This window comes from Anas platyrhynchos, chromosome 3 (assembly GCF_047663525.1).
Source record: "Anas platyrhynchos isolate ZD024472 breed Pekin duck chromosome 3, IASCAAS_PekinDuck_T2T, whole genome shotgun sequence".
Lineage (NCBI taxonomy): Eukaryota > Metazoa > Chordata > Aves > Anseriformes > Anatidae > Anas > Anas platyrhynchos.
This window is the reverse complement of record NC_092589.1, coordinates 19,372,763-19,392,102: the sequence shown is the minus strand read 5'-3', so window position 1 is coordinate 19,392,102 and position 19,340 is coordinate 19,372,763. Positions and strand designations below refer to the sequence as shown.

General features: G+C 36.5%; 1 protein-coding gene across 8 annotated transcripts in view; it reads right to left on the bottom strand.

Annotated features, from left to right (window-relative positions):
* The window catches only part of LCLAT1 (lysocardiolipin acyltransferase 1), a 113,975-nt gene that overhangs the window by 35,653 nt on the left and 58,982 nt on the right, over positions 1-19,340 (bottom strand). For all 8 annotated transcript variants that reach the window (XM_072035481.1, XM_027453650.3, XM_027453648.3 and 5 more), the window contains 2 exons: positions 18,170-18,316; positions 10,294-10,410 (listed from right to left, as the gene is read on the bottom strand). In XM_072035481.1, the coding sequence (XP_071891582.1) occupies positions 10,294-10,410; positions 18,170-18,316 (264 nt within the window). The remainder of the gene's footprint in view (positions 1-10,293; positions 10,411-18,169; positions 18,317-19,340) is intronic.

The window sequence follows — 19,340 nt, the reverse complement described above, 5'->3', positions numbered from 1 at the left end:
AGCAAGGTTTTTCAATAGCCTTTGTTTATCTTGTGACAAAAGCCATTGAGCATGTTATTCATCTTCTTATTATTTGTTCATAATTTGCTTCTTAGTGTTATGTTTGTGTTTTGCTTTTTTTTTTTTTTAACAGAAATCTTTTTGTGAAGTGTTATACTTTTGGGATAAAAACTATACTGGTATTCCTTTTCAAGATAACTAGTCTTGGTATTTGTCCACACCAGATATACATAGAAAATTACAACATTCCCGGACATTTTCCTGGAGGAAAATACAACGTGATGCTTTTGCTTCATAAAGAAGGAATACAATTTAGTAAAGAAAGTCAGTGAAGAAACATAGCAACTTGAAAACTGGAATGATTTTTTTTTTTTTAAAGTGAATGAAACCTGAGAGCTAGAAGATACTTGTTTTGTAACCTATTCAAATAACCCATTTGATATTGCACTGCTCCCTAAAACGTAGTCTGGATTATGCATAGATATAAAACGTTATTTTATTTATAAGATCTGGATTTGATAATGCACTGTCACAGTATACATCCTCAAATCCCTCTTGTTTCTTTCATCTATCTTCAGAACTTTCATCCTTTTGTATTTGCAAGAACTCTTTAACTAAAACAACGAAGTTACCAGACTGGCAAAAACACTTTAGTTCTCTCACTCAAAAGCATACACCACAAGAGGGCCACATTCAATCTCACTTTCTGAAATTCTTGTTTCTGGGCATTTAGTTATGCAATCTGAGCATTCAACCCTTTTCTTCATTTTACTTTGAAAACATGCATTACCTTATGAGGCTATTGACTTGTAGGTCAAGACAGAGCATGCAGCTAGTGAACCCTGGATTTTTTTCAAGCCACATGTACCTTCTCAACTGGGTTCCTCTGTCAGCTAAGAGGAGGCAAGGGAGCAAGACAGTCAAACTCATTCTGAAAAACAGCATTGCCACCCTGTTTTAAGGATGCTCCAGGATATTTTGCAGACCGAGTGTCCTCACTTTGGTCATATTCTGAGCTAGCTGGACCGTTTGTTGGCTTCATTACCACAAGTTTTTTGGTTTGTGTGCAATGCTGCCCTAATCTTGCTATGGTGCCTTCAGTCAGTTCAGAGGGAGTGGCAGAGTGAAATCATTTTGCTCCTAAAAAAATTATGGGGGATATATCCTTACTGCATAAAATCACAAAGAATAAGAAATAATTTCTTTCTCTAACTGTACTAACAAGGTTTTAGAATGTGATCCTCATCCTAGACAGTTTTTCAAGTAAGACAGAAAACAGCCCATCAAAACCCCTACATATATACACACCTTTGTATGTAAGCAATAGTGTACCTTACATGAGAAACCTCACCATGCAAGCCATGGACTCATTATATCCTATCAGCATTTCCCTGTTCGATTTTAATGAGTTCTGCACTGCTCACTGCTATCCAAACAAGAACATGTGAAAAAGAATATGCTGCTGGGTGGTTATGAAATGCATGGGGAACAGTGAGAGGCATGGGACTGAAAGTCAAGAGAATTTATCCCATCAAGGAGGTGAATAATCTTTCCAAATGTTTTCTCCTCATGTACAACACAACTATTAAAAATCAGGGATTACGTATATAATTTAAAAATGATTGCATGCTTACATGCATGTCTCAGTGTGTAATGTCAACTGAATTCATTAGCACCACAGGTAGGAGAAATCCTAATCAATCTCCATGGCTTCTCAGCATTGTTTGGAATGTATTATTAACAGGTTTATTAGATATTTCCAATGCTGTGGACGTGCAGCGTGCACTATGTGAGACAGCTGCAGCTTAACTGACTGCTACCTGCTTCAACAATACTGGTGTACTGGTGTGATGGTTGTTTCAGACACACAAAACCAAAATCTCTGCCTCAAAAAGACACAGTCCTCACAGATATGCAAAGAATGAGAAGAAAAGAAGGAGCCGCATAGCTGCTGAGCATATGTTTCATTTCTTTCTTTGATCCACACTATAAGAAGAGCAAAGCAAAGAGTTCATAGAGAAAGCCAAGGAGCTTTCAGGTCTTTTGTAAGGAATGCTTTTTTTGGGTAAGTGAAGACAGAAGAAGGACTGGTTAAATCACAGCGGTGCTGCTGATGAACCCAGAGAGCACTCAGGCAAAGAATCCTTCTGAGGGAAGATTTTTTTAGAAGCATCCCAGCAGATTTAAAGAACAGTAATTCTTATAGGATTTTAAATGGGACTTGTGTCCCTAAGGTCTGTGTGTTTGGCTTTTCAACATCAGTACCCATAGCAACTTCCAGGCAACACAATCGCGCCACTGCTCACAAATTCCAAAGCGTCTGAAGCGTTTTTGAGAATGTCTTTCTTTTTATTTATTGGGCATATTATGCTTTTCTCCTAATAGATGTGCTTATTGTCTCCGTAATGCCACAAACCATCAGGACAGGCTGGCTCCTTTCAGTGCAGCAAAGGACTGGTTATCAGCATGAGCCAACCAGAAGGATGCTCAGGCCCCTGCTTCTGCAACTGTTTCATAACAACTAAGAGCATTTGCTTTTAATCTTATACTGCAATATCAACAATGACTAGTAACACAAAAGAAAAAAATCAGTGTTTCATATATCTACATGTAGATAATACGTACTTCAGAGATGCTTATTTTAAGATACAAGGACTAGCTTTTTACAGTAAGAAATGGGACTGGGGAGAGAGATGTCTACAGAGAATGTACATTAAACTCAGTTCTCCAGTTCTCAGCTGGCAGCCATTCCACAGGACACTGACATTATGGGAAAATATGTTCAAACCTTGCATCTGTACATACTTCATTATAACAGTTAATTCACATTGTACAGATCTTCAAAGAATTGGCATGGCAGGTACACAGCAGAGGGAAACTCTTCCAAGCAGAGGGAAACTCTTCTACCAAAGTTTGGTGAGAACATCAACAGCAAAGACATTATTTCCTTCCCTCCAGAAGCCTGCAGTTCAGAAAAAGGTTGACAAATATCTTGAAACAGCAATATTTCAGATTACATACAAGGTGAAGAGTTGAGTTTATGCTGAAGTTTGTGTTTTGATAAAAATCTATTTTAGAAAGCATTTATACTCTACTACAATTTTTCCCAAGCTCCTCTGCCCTTGTGTGTTTTTCGTTTTGCAGTATCAGTACCATAGCAACACCCAGGACTCATGAATGTGGAACTGCTCTCAACATCTCTGGAGCAAAGTCGTGCAAATGACTGCCAAGCTCAGGGATCTGAGTCAGCCTGGAAAAGTAAGACGTTGGGCTAATTTTTGTATACCCTGAAAATAATGGCAGGGGACTGGGAGGAGAGCAAAAGGAAGAAGGAGATGAAGCTGCAACAGTATTAAGGAATGAAAGAAAAAAAATGCTTACAGTTTAATGATGATTAAATTTTGTAACTAGAGGAAATTGCAAATTTTATTACTATCTTACAGATTTGATAGCTATATCAACAACTTTAGGGTTCCAACATTTTCAGTAACTGAAATGATACTCCATGGACCTTCTCCCCTGCCAGCAATTACTCATATAGAAAAGTGATATCAGAAATAAAAAAAATGCATTTATAACAACTTGATGGAAGTGAAAAGAGCCAGCATCTGCAAAAATTGGAAGAGTGGGTAATCCATTAAATATGTTCGAGAATCTCCTCTACAATACAACGCTGATTTGGGATTAGTCTATTCAGTGTGTAGATGCAATTTTTCTAACAAAACACATCAGGAAACATCATCTCCTAACCGAAACTAAAGCAGTATTTTGTCCTGAAAAAGTATGTTTACTCTCTGCTCAAGACTTCTTGAAGCAATTATCTACCTTATTAATAAACAGAGCTGAGAAATGGATATGGTGTGTACAGCATCTGGTAATGCCATGTGAAATAGATAACAATACTATTCTGACATTTAGAGTAATTAATTTCTACTTCAGCAATAATTATACTACTAACACAACCAACATCACCTGCAAAATCATGGATCGTGGCCTGACAAGAGCCACTTTACATGAGGCTCACCTATTGTAGGTCCTGCAGCCATTAGTCTCTTAAAAAAAAACAAAAAAACAGCAAACATACAAAAAGCTCAGTATTCTGACACACACACACACACAAAAAAAAATCCCCTTGATAATTTTTACAGCATTCAGTAGGCTTTCTTAGCATCAAGCCAGTCACAAGGATGTCATGAACAAGCCCAGAAAAGGGACAGGTTCTTGTTTTGTGTGGACTCAGTGGAATATAGAAGCATTCCAAGGTACTACATTGACCTAACCTTACTGCTGTGAGGGACACTATAAGAAAAAAAATAATGAAACAAATGCCATCTGATCAGATGACTGACCTTTTGAAATAAGCACCCAGAGAGATGCTGACCAAGTCTAGACTAGCAGATATACCTCATTACACACATTCATTTCACCATCTAGCCAAAAATCTTAAACAAACAGAATAACCTTTCATTAAAATGTCTTGAAGAGAAGACAGATTTAAACAATCAATCAGATCATGAATGTCATCAAATCAGAATGTCATCTTTAATTCTGAAGAGATTTATTTAGCTTTTACTGAACCATCTTTTTCCTGAACTCGTCTGTTGTCAAGCAAGACCTTCACTTCTACCCATGTGGTAGGCTACCATCACGCTAGGCTTGCAGTTGCAGAAATTAAGAAGTCCCCATTTGCCAATCATTAGCACACATTTATCACAGACACTGTGTATTCTGAGTGAAGGGAAAATGCTGAAAACCCCTAACTGCTGGCAAATATATATATATTTTTTAACATGGTTAGCACAGCTACTAGGAATAACCTGTGAATGTAAATGGAAACGATCTGCTATGTGGTTTATCTGCTTGTCACAAGCCATGACGCACACGTAAGAGAGCGTTAGAAGATTACTTCAGTTGATGGATGTTGATAGGCTCAGGATCATACAACCTGAAATATTTCTTATGAGTTGTACGGATGTGTAGGTAACAAACCCAAGAATCTGTCAAACTGCGAACACCACAGCTAGCAGTTCTGACATGAAGATACTGGAAATACTGCAGTGAAATGCTGCACTCCATTCTCAGAAAACAATGGAGGATGGAAAGAGGAAAGGGTCTGAGAAATGAGAGTAGCTTGGAAAAAAACCACAACTCTTTCCTAGAATGACTGAAAAAATGGGCTGTTTGACACAGAGGTGAGGTGAATACTGCTCCAGTAATACATGAAAAAAGAGAGGGGAGGAAAAAATGTGCATCACAGGCCAGAAAAATATCTGACAGAAAACCGGTGCTTGCTCTGAGATGACGCCAAAGTGTGCTCATGCAGATGTTTGCAAGATTTGGTAATCATCAATGGTTAGCACAATTCTGGAAGAAGTCAGTCTGCCCTCTCCCATGCTCCTGCTTACAGAGAGAACTGAGAACTGTCACTGCCTGCAGCAAAGCATGAGCCTCCCCTGAATTTTCTACATCACTGAATTTCACAGACCTGCCCAGTGACAAAAGGACATTTTTGAGCAAGGCCTTTGATTGGTTTTTGTTTGTTTGTTTTTATGAACTAATTTATTATGAATTTTCTTCCAAAACATAAAAGGCATACAAGCTTCAATTTATATAAAGATAATTTTCTACATCAAAGGCTATGCTATTTACTGCACAGGTTCCAATTCTTATGAAAGTACAATTACAGTTACAATGCCAAACAGTAAAGCTTTAATACTGCATTTTCAGCTAAAGAATTGCTGTAAGCTCTTTCGCAGCAGCTCTGCAATTTCTAACTATCAGTCTTACTCATAAAATGACTCTGGGAGGCACACATACACAGAGCAAAACAGCTTCAGAAGAAAGAATTTCTTTACATTGAGGAATGATATCTTAGAGTTGTTGTGTAATCTTTGCAAATCTGGCAGACATACATGTGAAATTAGTTGATTGAGGACTTCATGTGGCCACTTACACCTTCCTGTTTTCCAAACAATGTGGTTTCAGTTGACACATGCACAAAACAATCACCAGAAACAGGTCAGAGCTGGTCTGAGAGGTTGCACTGCTTATCAATGCTGGTCAGTGTACAAACTCTGGCCCCACAAAACTCACAGAGACTTTGGTAGCGGTCCAGCTTATCATTCTGGGAGTCAGAAATCTGTTAGATTATAAAAAGTGAGGATAGCTTTCATTAAAACAACAGATCTAGATCTTATTGTGATGTGATATGGGTCCTTTCTATGTACTGCATCTCTGTTAAACAGAATATGAAATGGGCACGAACATGAAAACTGCTGAAGACCTGCTTCACTGTGGTTCCATTGGACCAAATAAAACCTCTGATGGTAACTCAGCAGACACTTCTGTTCTCAAGACCTGCATGCCTTACTCAATGTTTATGTGAAGAGGAAACAAACTTTGCATGTCAGAGTAGGAATCAGCGTACTTTATACATCCAGCCATACAGCCCTTAACCCTTAATTATGGACCCACATTTCACACCTGTGTTGATTTTCCTTTAAAAAACACAAATGTAACGCCCTCTGAAATTAGTATTACTTTGATTTATATTTGAAGGAATGAATGACATCCAGGTATTAAAGACATATAGTAAGTGGCAAAAAGAGGTCAATTAAAATTTAATGTTAACAGAAATGATTGCCTGCAAAAGTACAAACAATCTTCTAATGATGCTTTAAAACCTTAGCACTGTCTGAACCCTTACTGTTTATTTAGTCCTGAGAAAATACTTAAAAGCCATGAGGCAAGTTTAAGAAAACATTCATAAACTATTTTTTTCTCTTGACTCTTTGACTACAATTACAGATATTATGTTAAGATAATATATGCAATTCAATGAATCCAGACAGTATTGAATCAAATTCAAAGGTATAATTTTCAATCTCTTTGAAACATAATACTAGAGACGTGTGAACTTTCAACATAATTTGAAATGTTAGGAAAACTTTATGAAAAACAACCAGGCCTGAAAAGCTAAACCTAATTTCTGATTAACCTTCTTGACCATTCAGAGAAGGATCTTAAACCAGAACATCATTAAATCAACCAGAAGTGATTTTAATTAACCTTGTTAGAGGCATGCTTATAGAAGTCTTATTTAAATTTTTGATTATTTCTGTCATTTTTCAAAAACCCACAGGTTTAAAGATTTCCCTTAATCCAAGTTCTGCCAAAAGTAACTCCATGTGTGTGACATCTACTCTGAGTTGCAAGCTCAAGAAAGGGATTTGATAAGAATTTAGGCAATGATCGAAGAGAGGTATTTAATGAAGACTTTAAAAAAAAAAAAAATCATTAGCAGTCTTAATTTTGGTGTCTCAAGTTCATTTTCCATTGCTTTTTTATATCAAAATATGATGTGACTGTATTTCCAAAAATGCTCACCTATGCTCACTACTTCTACTACTTCTCAACTCTTCCTTGCCAAGCAAGGCTTCCAGCAAGGAAAAACCTACCAGCAGGTCCTTATTCTTTTTAATAATCTCAAACTTCTCCATTTGGCAGGCAGAGTAACCAATATGTGGTAAAGATCTGGAATTACTTACCCAAAGAAATGCAGCAGAAAGCTCTAATAATTTTTTACCAGGTGCTGATTCAGAATTTTCTTGCCCGTCTGTTTGGTGGAGGTTAAGTAGATATATATTTTTTTAGCTCCCATAATCTCAGAAATTACTTAGGAGTCACCTTAGCAGCATTTAATAATTTAATTTAATCAGGTAGTTGAAATAATGACCATAGAAGAGCGAGAAGAAGGCCAGAGGAATCTGTGTTCATTATCACTGGCAAAAATCAATTTGCATGGCTCAGAAATTTTTGCCACCGATGGAGAGCAAAAACCCTGACAGCCACCAGGGTTATGTTGTTACTGTATAGCTAGTGCTTCCTCTAGGAAGCAACTCCCTAGCTAAAACACAAGCAACATTTAACTGAAGGTTATTTTTTCCCCCAGTTCTTCATTTCCTATTCAGAAGGGTCAATAATAGTTATTTTTAGGTAATAACAGGTAATTCTATCTATGCATATTAAACAGTGTTCTTGTCAAATTATTACTATTTTTTCTAACATTCAAAAACCAGTTACATTTCTAATGCCATTTCCCTCCCTTCCTCAGCCTATTTTGGGAGCAAAATAATGTGCTCAGACCTAAAGTTAAGACACTTCAAGCCTTAGAAATGGAAAAGAGAGTGTAAACTCCCTGTCCTTAACAATCCTGTGGTGTTTTTTACTTTATTTTTATTTTTTCTTACTGCTGGTATCAGAAATTAGAATTGTACGAAAGGCACTCAAATAGTACAAATAATCAGTCAAACCAGAGCTGGATGATAATGCTAGGTAGCAATGCTATGTGCTATCTATACCTGGACAGATGACCACCTAGACGTCTACCTTTTATATACAAAATAGTGTATATATAGGCAGGTCTGTAATACTTGAAAGTGTTTTAATGTAAAGTGACTACAGTTGGCTTGTCCATATAAATAAAATATTTCCACATAAATTGTCCATATCTGGCACACTTGCAAACAATTGAAAAACAAGTCTCAAATTAGTAAATAATAAATTAGTATTTTAAAATGCAGGCTGAACTGCATTCTCACACATACATTACTACCCAATACTCTACAGTTATAATGTTTGTAGCTTATAATGGCTATTGTTGTACCAAATAACTAGTGAATTCAATGCTAGAGGGACATTAACACTTCACATAACATTTTCCTGCCTTAAACAGAAGTAGAGCTTAAAGCACTGGAAATTTGCATAGATCTCTCATGCAAGAGAGAATCTCTGCATCTCCTGTACAAGAGAAAAGTATTCTTATAAAAATAGAAAATGGCTGTATAGCCATAAAAGCTCATTTCTGAGGTAAATATAGAATCTACTATTTTTTAAGTTGATAATATTTCAGGTTGAAATCATTCCTTGAGCTTAAAATTTATTCCAGCCTAGAAATATTATTATGCAATAGGTTAATCTAGTACTGAAAAGTTTTAAGTAAAACAAGTTTTTGAAATTTCACGTATGACAATTTTTTCATTACAGCAAATTGAGTAATAAACATTCAAAGTACATGAAAATGTCTGCTGAATGTCAGATGGTCAAAAATATATTGACTATATCTGTGGTCAAACAGATACATAGTGCTTTACAGAGAGTGTCCAGTTGGACAAAATATCAAAGTATTTGCTGTGATTTTGGTGTATCTGCTCAGTAGAAATGTGGTAAAATGCAAGTCAACCCTACCTCTAAAAGCCAAAGATTCTAGCAAGGAAAAACCTACCAGCAGGTTCTTATTCTTTTTAATAATCTCAAACTTCTCTCTTTGGCAGGCAGAGTAACCAATATGTGGTAAAGATCTGGAATTACTTATCCCAGAAGAATGAACCTATAAATAAGTCACTTTATATCATGCTTATATCATGTTTATTTTCTTCAACCATGCATTCATATGTACTATGAATATTCACTCATCTGTATTTGACTTGCTGCCCTATCAGTATTATTATAATGGTTACAGTTATGACCTAGAGACTGGCAGAAGTCTCATCAAAATGCCCATTTCCAGAACAACCCCCAGATGTTTCGTTCTAACAAGCAATTGCACCTCTATACTCTGCTCCCTTGATATTGGGAATTGGATTCAGTCTCTATCACCAGATGAATACAGGGATGGAAGATCATTTCTAGGTAAAAAGCAAGTACCACGCGTTCTCTCACCCACTAAGCTGCCAAGCAACATAACTCATATTTCACACAGCTTCTCCAAATCACCATGGCATTGAAAAGCTAGCAGCACTGGGCATCTGCATGTTGCTCAGCATTCCCACTGTCCATTGAACACAGCAATGTGTGCTCTCTGCCCGCAAAAAGATTTTCCTTCTACTTTTAAGAGAGGGCAGTGTAGCACGTCTGCACGTTCAGACTGAACCCTGCAACCACCCTGTCGGGATTAAGGAAAAGTATAGACAATAAGGTTCTTGGGTTCTTTTTTGCTATTTTCCTGAGGTAGACTGCTAAACTAACTACACTATTTCAAAAATGCAAAAATATTGATCTTGTACAATACATATCTTCTGATGATATTAGCATCCCGTATCAACTCTCTCAAATCTCTCCACGTTACAATCATTTAAGTATGGTTGCAAACAAAAACCTTTTTTGTGTGATCAGTATACATAAAGCATCTCCGAAATCACTTCAAGCAGCCTTGTGAATATCAACTTCTACAATTGTGTTGAGAGCGGTTATCTTGAAGACAAAGAAGTGTGCACAAGCACAGAGCAGCATTACCTTCCCGTAGACATTCCACCACAAATGTGAATCCTGTAGTTCGCGGATGTAAGACGTACTCATATTTTCGAAGTCCGTTCTTTTCAGCAAAGTCATTACTGCGGGCTTTGGTACTTTCTGAAAGAGAGAATAAAAATTACCCTTTTCTATTAGTGTGTATGTAGACCAAGACTTAATATCATTCTTGTATGACAGCAGTTCACACAGAACAGATGTGAAACAGCTTTTCAGACGGAGGCAGACTGCAAAGTGCTTCTGGTTAGATATGTATATTTTGGTATTATGAAGAGTAATGTGGATTGCAAGAAAAGCCTTTTTACCGTGTTATTACTTTTCAGAAAATACTTAGAAAATCTTTCATATTTTTGAAATGCAACCTGAAATCTAGAAATTAAAATTTAATAGATCTTCTTAGGCTTCAGTGCCTGTTTTAAAGTGAAATGTGTTAATGACTTCACCAACTGTTTTTTAAACTCAAAGACACAATGTACAGCAATATAGGTTTGACGTTGCGTATAGAAATACCTTGAGTTCAATGAAAACTTATTTTGGAAAGAAAACATTAAATGGAGGAAAACAGTTAATTGAACACATTCAAACAGTATTTTACTTCATTTTGAACTTGATACATGTTATTCATCACCCTGTGCTGCACACACATAACCCACTACAATTTTTTGACCTAGTGCTCAGTGCCACAACACATCCTTGTTCCTGTACGCACAGCACGGGTTAGGATCTGGAAAACCACCTGGCTAGACCCCATGACACATGGATTTCAAAACTCTGGCAAAAAGAATTCTCTCCAGAGCAAAACAAAAGTTTTTAAGAGCCAATTCTTACAACTGCTTACAGAGCCCACTAGGGCAGGAAGACATAGACACCAAAGTGCTTTTTATGAAGACAAGCGGAGAGGAAGCAATTTATGCTCTCATACAGAGACTCTTCAAAGCAGAAGTCAGCAGCCAAAAAGCCTCTGCTGGCTGCACTTACCCCTTCACCACGGGTACTTCTGCACCTCATCTTGGACAGAAAGAGAAAGGACATATACAACGTTCCCATGGCAACATGAAAAAATTCAACTTTCTCAACTAACTTCTTTAATAACTAGCATTTATATAGACTCCTACAGATGTTGTAAAAGATGAAATCCCAGCAACATCTGTGGAACAAAATCATTGCCTAAGCAATACATAATCTTTCTCTAGGAGAAAGAGCTCTAAGTACCCACAGTTAACCTCAACAGAGATGAAAAATAAACCAGTGGAAAAACATACCGTTGCTTAATAACTCAACAGAATTGATACTTATAGGTAAGCTCTTTTCCTTGCACTTATCATAATTTTTCCCTGTAAAGGAGCAATAGCACTTGTGGAAAAACCAGCAACAGCAGTATAATATGCCTTTTTCACAGTGATCCATCTTTCTTTTTACCCTAAAATACAAGAGCTCTTGGGTTTACCAGCAAGTGTGGGTCTCTCATAAAGGAGCAACTACCAATGAATAAATGCTATACCATAGTAGTATACTGAGGAATTTTTCCACTGTAACCTATCGTTAACTGTACAAGGTAACACGTTATATATATGCTTTTTATCCACATAGATTATCCATAATAAGATTTACTGCACAGTTCTCCTGACCATGTGATTTGGAGGAAAGGAAAACTACTGCACAGGAGGCAAGCAATTCAGTAAAGAGCATCCAAAGATTTAATTCTTGCCAAATTTCCCAAATGTACAAACACTTGAGAATATTACCTCTTTTAAAAGCACTGTTAAAATTACTGAATGTGAGATATTAAAATTATAGTTGGCTACATAAATTAATCTTTTCTTGGGCATATGCATCATGTCATTCATCATATGATCAGAGTACCTGTTTTTGTCTGCTTGACGACTACTACTTCATTCAGTTTTGGAAACAGACTATGGTGAATCAGTGATGGGAACTTGCCTTTAGGATCCCTGCTTCTTACGGCAAAACTTGAACAAGTAGTCATAATCAAGGCTTGCAATGTCATAGGAGAGAGCAATCTGGTAACTATTAAATGTTCCAATGAAAAGCTGAATTCTACCTCTTAACCATAACTGTATCGTACTATTAGCCCAGCAACCTAACCTCTTTATGAAATGACACTGATGACAAGGAGTTTTCCTTTTAAAAGCAGACAAGTCAAAAGCTTCTTTCCAGATTCTGTGGTGATTCAAGTACATGCTTGAAATTAATTTATAGCAAAGTTTTTAAGCTAATGTGTTGTTTCTTTCAAAGGACTTCCAACTTCTTCAAATTGGAACATTTCCAATCTGCAAATCAGGTCACTCAAAGCTGTGAGATATAAGTCTTTATGTCCACTCAGTAGAACTGTATTTCAAAGGGCAGGATAAAAACAAACTTCTTGGTGTTTGCAGAACAATCCTACTTGCACCACAGGAAAAAAAAAATGAATAGAAGAAAAACAAACAGGCAGCTTATTTTTCTAAACAAGAACTAATTCGCTCTTTAAAAAAGGTTTGGGACCTCCATTGCCCATTGTCTTCAAGCAATCATCTTCAAATATCCTTATTCACCTCCTTGTACTGGAAAAAATTCCCTGTAAATATCCATAAACATCTTCCAAATTTCCTTTTATTATAATTCCTTTCTAAAAACATAAGCAGCCAGACAATGGTGTTCTAGCCAACACAATTCAGCTACTTATAGACAGCAACAAGTCTATGGGGCCTGATGACATCCATCCCAGGGTCCTGAGGGAATTGGCTGATGTAGCTGCCAAGCCTCTCTCCATCATATTTGAAAAGTCCTGGCAGTCAGGTGAAGTCCCCGGTGACTGGAAAAAGGGAAACATCACTCCTGTTTTTAAAAAGGGTAGAAAGGAAGACCCGGAGAACTACAGCAATTTTGGAAGGTTGAAGGGTTTTTGATGCTATCCTGAAAGGACAGGATAGACTTTCACTATAGGAAAAAGCAAGCATAATACTCGTCCTCCCCATCGTGCCTTTCCTGGCACTTGGGAAAAACAAAACAAAACAAAACAAAACACCAGTATGTTATTCTGCTAATATTTATATACAAATGTACTGACTGCTATCTTATCGGATGCAAGCACCTTGATGCCTATTGCTGCTTGGTATCTGAGTGTGAGACACCAGCGCCTAAACGTTCTAGGGGGAATTCAGAGCAAGTCTGCTTAGTACAGGGTTCAACAAAAGGCCATAAGGTGGTTGTTCCACATTATATGAAATCTAGAGTTTAGAAAAACGATCCAATAAATTAGAAATACATGTTATATCCTCCCCTCCTCTTCATATATAAAGAGAACTTACACAACAAACAACTCTTTAAAATCTCTTAATCAGCAGACCATGCTGTCAACGCTATAAAACTTGTGTGGATGCTTCAGCATTCTGCAGTCAAGACTGCAATATTTGTAGGCAAAAGAGTACAAAAAAAGAAAAAAAGAAGTGTAGGATGCCTTTGCAAGTCTGATAATAAGAATACTTCCTTATTATTCCTTCCATAAAAGAGGAAACGTATGTTCTGTGCTTTGCTTCTAACCACTTCTAATGCAAATTGCATAAAGCAGCTCTTGAAGCAGGGACTGGAACTGAGCTTGATTTAGGTGTCTCTAATCCCAAAAGGTCACTCACATCCATTGGCTAAGGGTAATATTCTCTCTCGATTCCTCACTCAGAAAAAAAAATGAGTGAGCATTGCTTTCTAGAAACAAATATTTCATTTTTTCCTCTGTAATTAAGCCAAAGTAAATCTACCTCCTACTTTTTTACTCATCATTGCTATTAGGTCCATTTTGTATTTTATTTTAACTCCTTGGTTCCATTTTCTCCTATAAAAAGGAGGACTAAGAAGAATGATTTATTTCTATGGACAAACTTCATTTATGGGTTTCAAAAGCAATACAAATTCTAAAGGCAAGAAGTGTCCAGCAAGATTTCAAATGCTAATGCATACAGTGTAACTAGGGGTGTCTGCTACCTCCATCTAACAGCTACAATTGTGCCACATTCCTTTAGCTTTATTGACAAAACAGGCCAAACACTCAATGTTAATGCCATGAGGAATTCCTTCTTTTTAAAAGTCACATGGAAATCCTGTATGTGTCAGATATGACCCTTATTAGAACAACTACATACACATGGATGTAAAACCTTCCCTACACTGTTGCCTGGTCCTATTATTTAGGTTAACAATTATGTCACTTGGTAACTTTTTAAACCTGCATACTATGCAGTAATTTCTGTGACTCTTAAATTAAATGAATACTTAGCTCAGATTTTATACAGGTACTCCTACAAAAATACGTGCTGAAACAAGGATGCATTCAAGCACTTACATTGTGTTGATACACTGCAAGAAAAGCATTATCATTTGAAGCCCACTGAAGTCATCTGTTTCCTGCATGTTTACTGCAGTCATATTTTTTCAGTTTAAAATGACTTTTTCAGCCTGCAGTGCACTTGTCAACTTACACAGAACAAGAATTTAAGGGTTATAGCCACAACCTCTTTTTTTTTTTTTTTTTTTTTTTTTTGCTTCTATGCTGCCTTTGATCACAAATGTAATCACTTGATTACATTTTTTCCCTATTTATCTAAAACATTATGTTGGTAAATCCCATTAATTGCATTATTGCTTGAAGTTATTGGAAAAGTTCCTATGTCAGCAATTTCATAAAAGCACCATACCTCTGAATTTCATTTGAAGTGTACAGGACAAAGAACTTATGCCTAATACATTTCTTTCATCTTCAAGTTATAAATCTTTAGGAAGTTAAAACTGATTTTTAACCCCCTGAAAACCAGAGGAGAAAAAGTGAACAAAATCATAATATTTTTAAACCAAATTGTATCAGATTATACTTTTAATATATGATCTAGTTTTGAATTAAAACAAGAATTTCTAGAATTTGACTTTGAAAGATGCCAAAATACAGTAACAAGCTTCATTTGTGTTAATTTAAAGAATATTGGGATCTACTGCTCGAAGACCTATACCCAACAAAAAGATAAGTCTATGCTTCTTGTGAAACATGTAAACAGTACTAATTCACCTTGAAAAAGCTCACATGCTTTTACATATTCATCTTTATCCAGCCTGATGTATTTTGCTGGATGTCACCCAAAAGAGTGATGAATTTCCCTCATCATTCTACTGGAATGCCAACTTGGACAACTTTAATATAACTACTTCTAATCAACTCTCAACTATTTTTTTCCTTTTTTTTTTTCCCTACTACTAGTGACCTGAAATTTGAATATTATGTACTATATTCTCCTTTAATCTGACTTGTGATAAAAGCATGCATATACTCTTATGATTTCAAGTACTCTCAAATGATGGTACCAGTCCCTCTTAACTTTTGAAGTTACTGACACCTGCCAACATAGTTTGACAGAGACAAGAATTTCATAGGTAATTAAACTCCACTGAAGATTTTAGAAAAAATAATGGCAGAACAAAAGGGGAACCCCCAATAATTGAGATCTTAATGATGTGAAAAGCTGGCATAAACTCCACAGGTATTTAGCCTTTTAGGCTTTCACACAGCATGCAGCTGTCTGTCAGTTACCACGTGTATTGGTAAGGATGAGCCACAGCACATTATGCCTTGTGCTGAGACAGCAGCAGGAGAGATGTGTGGGAATGTCACATGGAAGGAAACATGAAAAAAATGAAAAATTGGTGTGAAGAAGAGACCATCTAGGGGTGCAGACATACGCAATGAGGCTTTAACAGGCCAAGAGCAATATAGCCACTTTTAAATGTTACTGCTTTGTAAATAATTACTACATAGAGTCTTCTAAGGAACACCTAGCAAAACAAGAGTTAGCAAAATGGTTATATTTTAACTTTCCGGAAGCATTATACTTATAGTTGCTTATTTTCTTCATAGCTTCAGAAAGTTTGGCTTATTTTTTAGCAGTTACGATGAAATACCTTTGATGAATTTAGCTTTGAGCTTGAAGTATTCCAGAATGAAAAGATGACCAACCTATCAGAAATAACTATCTAGTCATTACCTCAAAGCCTATAAATACATGTACAGTCTTCAAATACATTGTTCAGGGTTTGTGATATTACTACTTTTTAAATTTACATAGCATCTTCCAATGCAAAGTACCTCACCAACCTGAGGTCAGGCAGTGGCCCATGTGTAAGCAGTCATACTTCTGATTCCCTTGAAATCTTTCACTCTCAAATACCAGAAAACATTATACAATTTATCATCAAGAGGAGCAGATCTATCATTGTCATGTGGCCTCTGAAAGGATAAAAAATTATAGTAGCATAGAGCTGCACAGCAATTCTCCTTTTCAGGGAAGTACATGTGGAACATTGTTTTCAATTTTAAACACCAGAAGAATTTTGTTATCAGAAGTCGTTAGCAGAAAACATTCCCTCCATTTCTGAAAAATGTTCCCTGTGATACTGAGCATCCATTCAGCACAAACCTTTATTTCTCATTTTAAAAGACAGAACATGAGGCTGCAACAGATGCTAACACGTCAATAATATAACAGCTCTCTGAAAATCATTTTTCAAAAGGTTACACAAATTACATTAAGACATTTGTTTATACACATATTGCACAAACATTGGTTGGATTAGCTTCCAAAGGGATTTTTGTATAGTCTTCTATATTTTAAAATATATGAGCTGATGTTTCCTGTGAAGACCATTACATAGGGATAGCTATTTACTTTGAAAAAAGGGGGAGTACACGCATGCCTGTCCCTATACATCTTATTATGCACAATTTTTTTAATCTTTTTTTTTTTCTACTACTTTGTAACTTACTACAAAGTGTCTTCTAAGAAACACCAAGAAATACCACAGAGTACCAAGGTGCCATTTATTACTGACAGGAACCTAGCATTGTAAACACTGGACAGTTTACAACATCAGAGGCCAGCAGAGCTGCCCCCCAAAAAAAACAAAAAAACAGCACCCTACCATCCCAGCCCATCACTCTGTCCTGCAGTGCATCTTCTCTGGACTGCCCATACACTTGTACTTATACAGCAACTCCACGAACTGGGGGAAACTATCACCACCAGCCAGCAGTAGTAGTAGCAGTTGTCACCAGTCATTCTAATCGTAATTGATTCTTTAAAGATGATGCTTATCAAATACTGTTGCAGGCATGAAGAACCACAGAACATCCATAAAATGCTTTTTTTTATCAACATTTGAGTCTTCTTCAGCACTGGTGAGCAGCTTGCTACTGATGCTGTACGACAGACCTACGTTAATGCAGGTATTTTACTAAGTATTAAGCAAATATTGTGGGATTAAACTCATTAAATTTACTACTGTAATAATGTTAACATTTGTTTTAGGTCTATTTTTTATTTTTATTTAGAGTCAAACACAGACAGCTTACATTGCCTAATGAACAAGCATTTCCATTTTCTCCTCTTAAAACACTGAGCAAGAAATCTAATAGAATCATCAATTCTCATCTTCAATCACCCTTCTGTTGGTCTAAAACAATTTGTGCTATTCACCCAAATCATACGGAAAATAGGAACAGAAAAGTGATTTATTCCAGGTCTTGAAACCTATTTTTGCCAATACAATGGACAGAAGGAACCAACCCACACAAAGCTATTTCAATCACAAGATGCTTTTGAAACTAACAGTTATTTTAGGAAGACTGGCTCTCAATGGGACTATGATTGTGCCTATCAGATATACCAGCACATGATGATTAATAACAACAATTTCTACTGTCTATAAAAACCCACTATTGCTCCTGCAATATTGAAATAGTGACTTTTTTGAACTGTTACCAGAAACAAAAGGGTATCTCCATGACTGACCACTCCACAAGAAGACAACAAATGTAGCATACCTGTGAGATCAGTTCCTTCTGGAAAGATAAGGAGCTGTAGTGGTTCATTAATGTCACAGAAATAATCCAGCATTTTTTCAAAGTGACTCTTGTCATCTTCCCATTTCCTCTGAATGAAAATAAAGGCAGCAACCTGCATCGCCCAGCCTGAAATTTAAAAATAATTTTTAGTAACATTTTATTCCGATACTTCCACAGTATCTGTTATTACAAAATATTTTACAAATTGCATTAGATACGTTTTGTTTTCCACCCACCTGTCTTTGTCTCTGAATAAAGGCATTTAGTTACTGTGTAATAGGAGTTTTAAAGAGGAAACAAAAAATGCCTCAGCCGGCTGTCAACCAATGCCCGAGGTCTTTTTCTGCAGGGCAACTTTGCAGCTACTCACTGTACTTAGCTAGCTTATATTTCATCAAAAAACCTGCAAAAAGATATTATACAATGAAGCAAAGCCATCAGTTTCCTATTCACTTCTTTGCTTACCACAATTCTCAAAGCCTGTTTTTCCTTTGATGGTGATTACATAACATTTTTGCAGTTTATTTCAGCTCCTCTTTACATGAATTCATTTCTATTCTGTTCTTACAAGGAGCATATGCTAGAAAAAAAATTATTAAAGTCACCAATTTTAAAATCAACTTCATAAGTATTCAGCCAGGATAATATATTAACCAGGATGTATAATCTCTTCTATATTGGACAGGGTCATTAATTGTACTATTAAAGATTTGTAACCTGTATTGTGGGATCGATACTTCTTATTTTTAAATCAGCTAAGGAGATGGAACACTGGAACAGGCTGCCCAGGGAGGTGGTGGAGTCACCATCCCTGGAGGTCTTCAAAAGACGTTTAGATGTAGAGCTTAGGGATATGGTTTAGTGGGGACTGTTAGTGTTAGGTCAGAGGTTGGACTCAGTGATCTTGAGGTCTCTTCCAACCTAGAAATTCTGTGATTCTGTGAGATGAAGCCCACGTAACTACTATGCCTTCTGCAATCTGCACCTAATGATTCTCAGATCCTGAGATAAGGAACGATATACAGATCACTGAATACTGGAAATGGGCATGAGAATTAAGAAAGAATATGCTCAGAATATAGTCTCAGCAAATTCGTACATTGTGTTTGTTAAAAACCCTTGTACACAACATAAAATTTTGACCACAAAA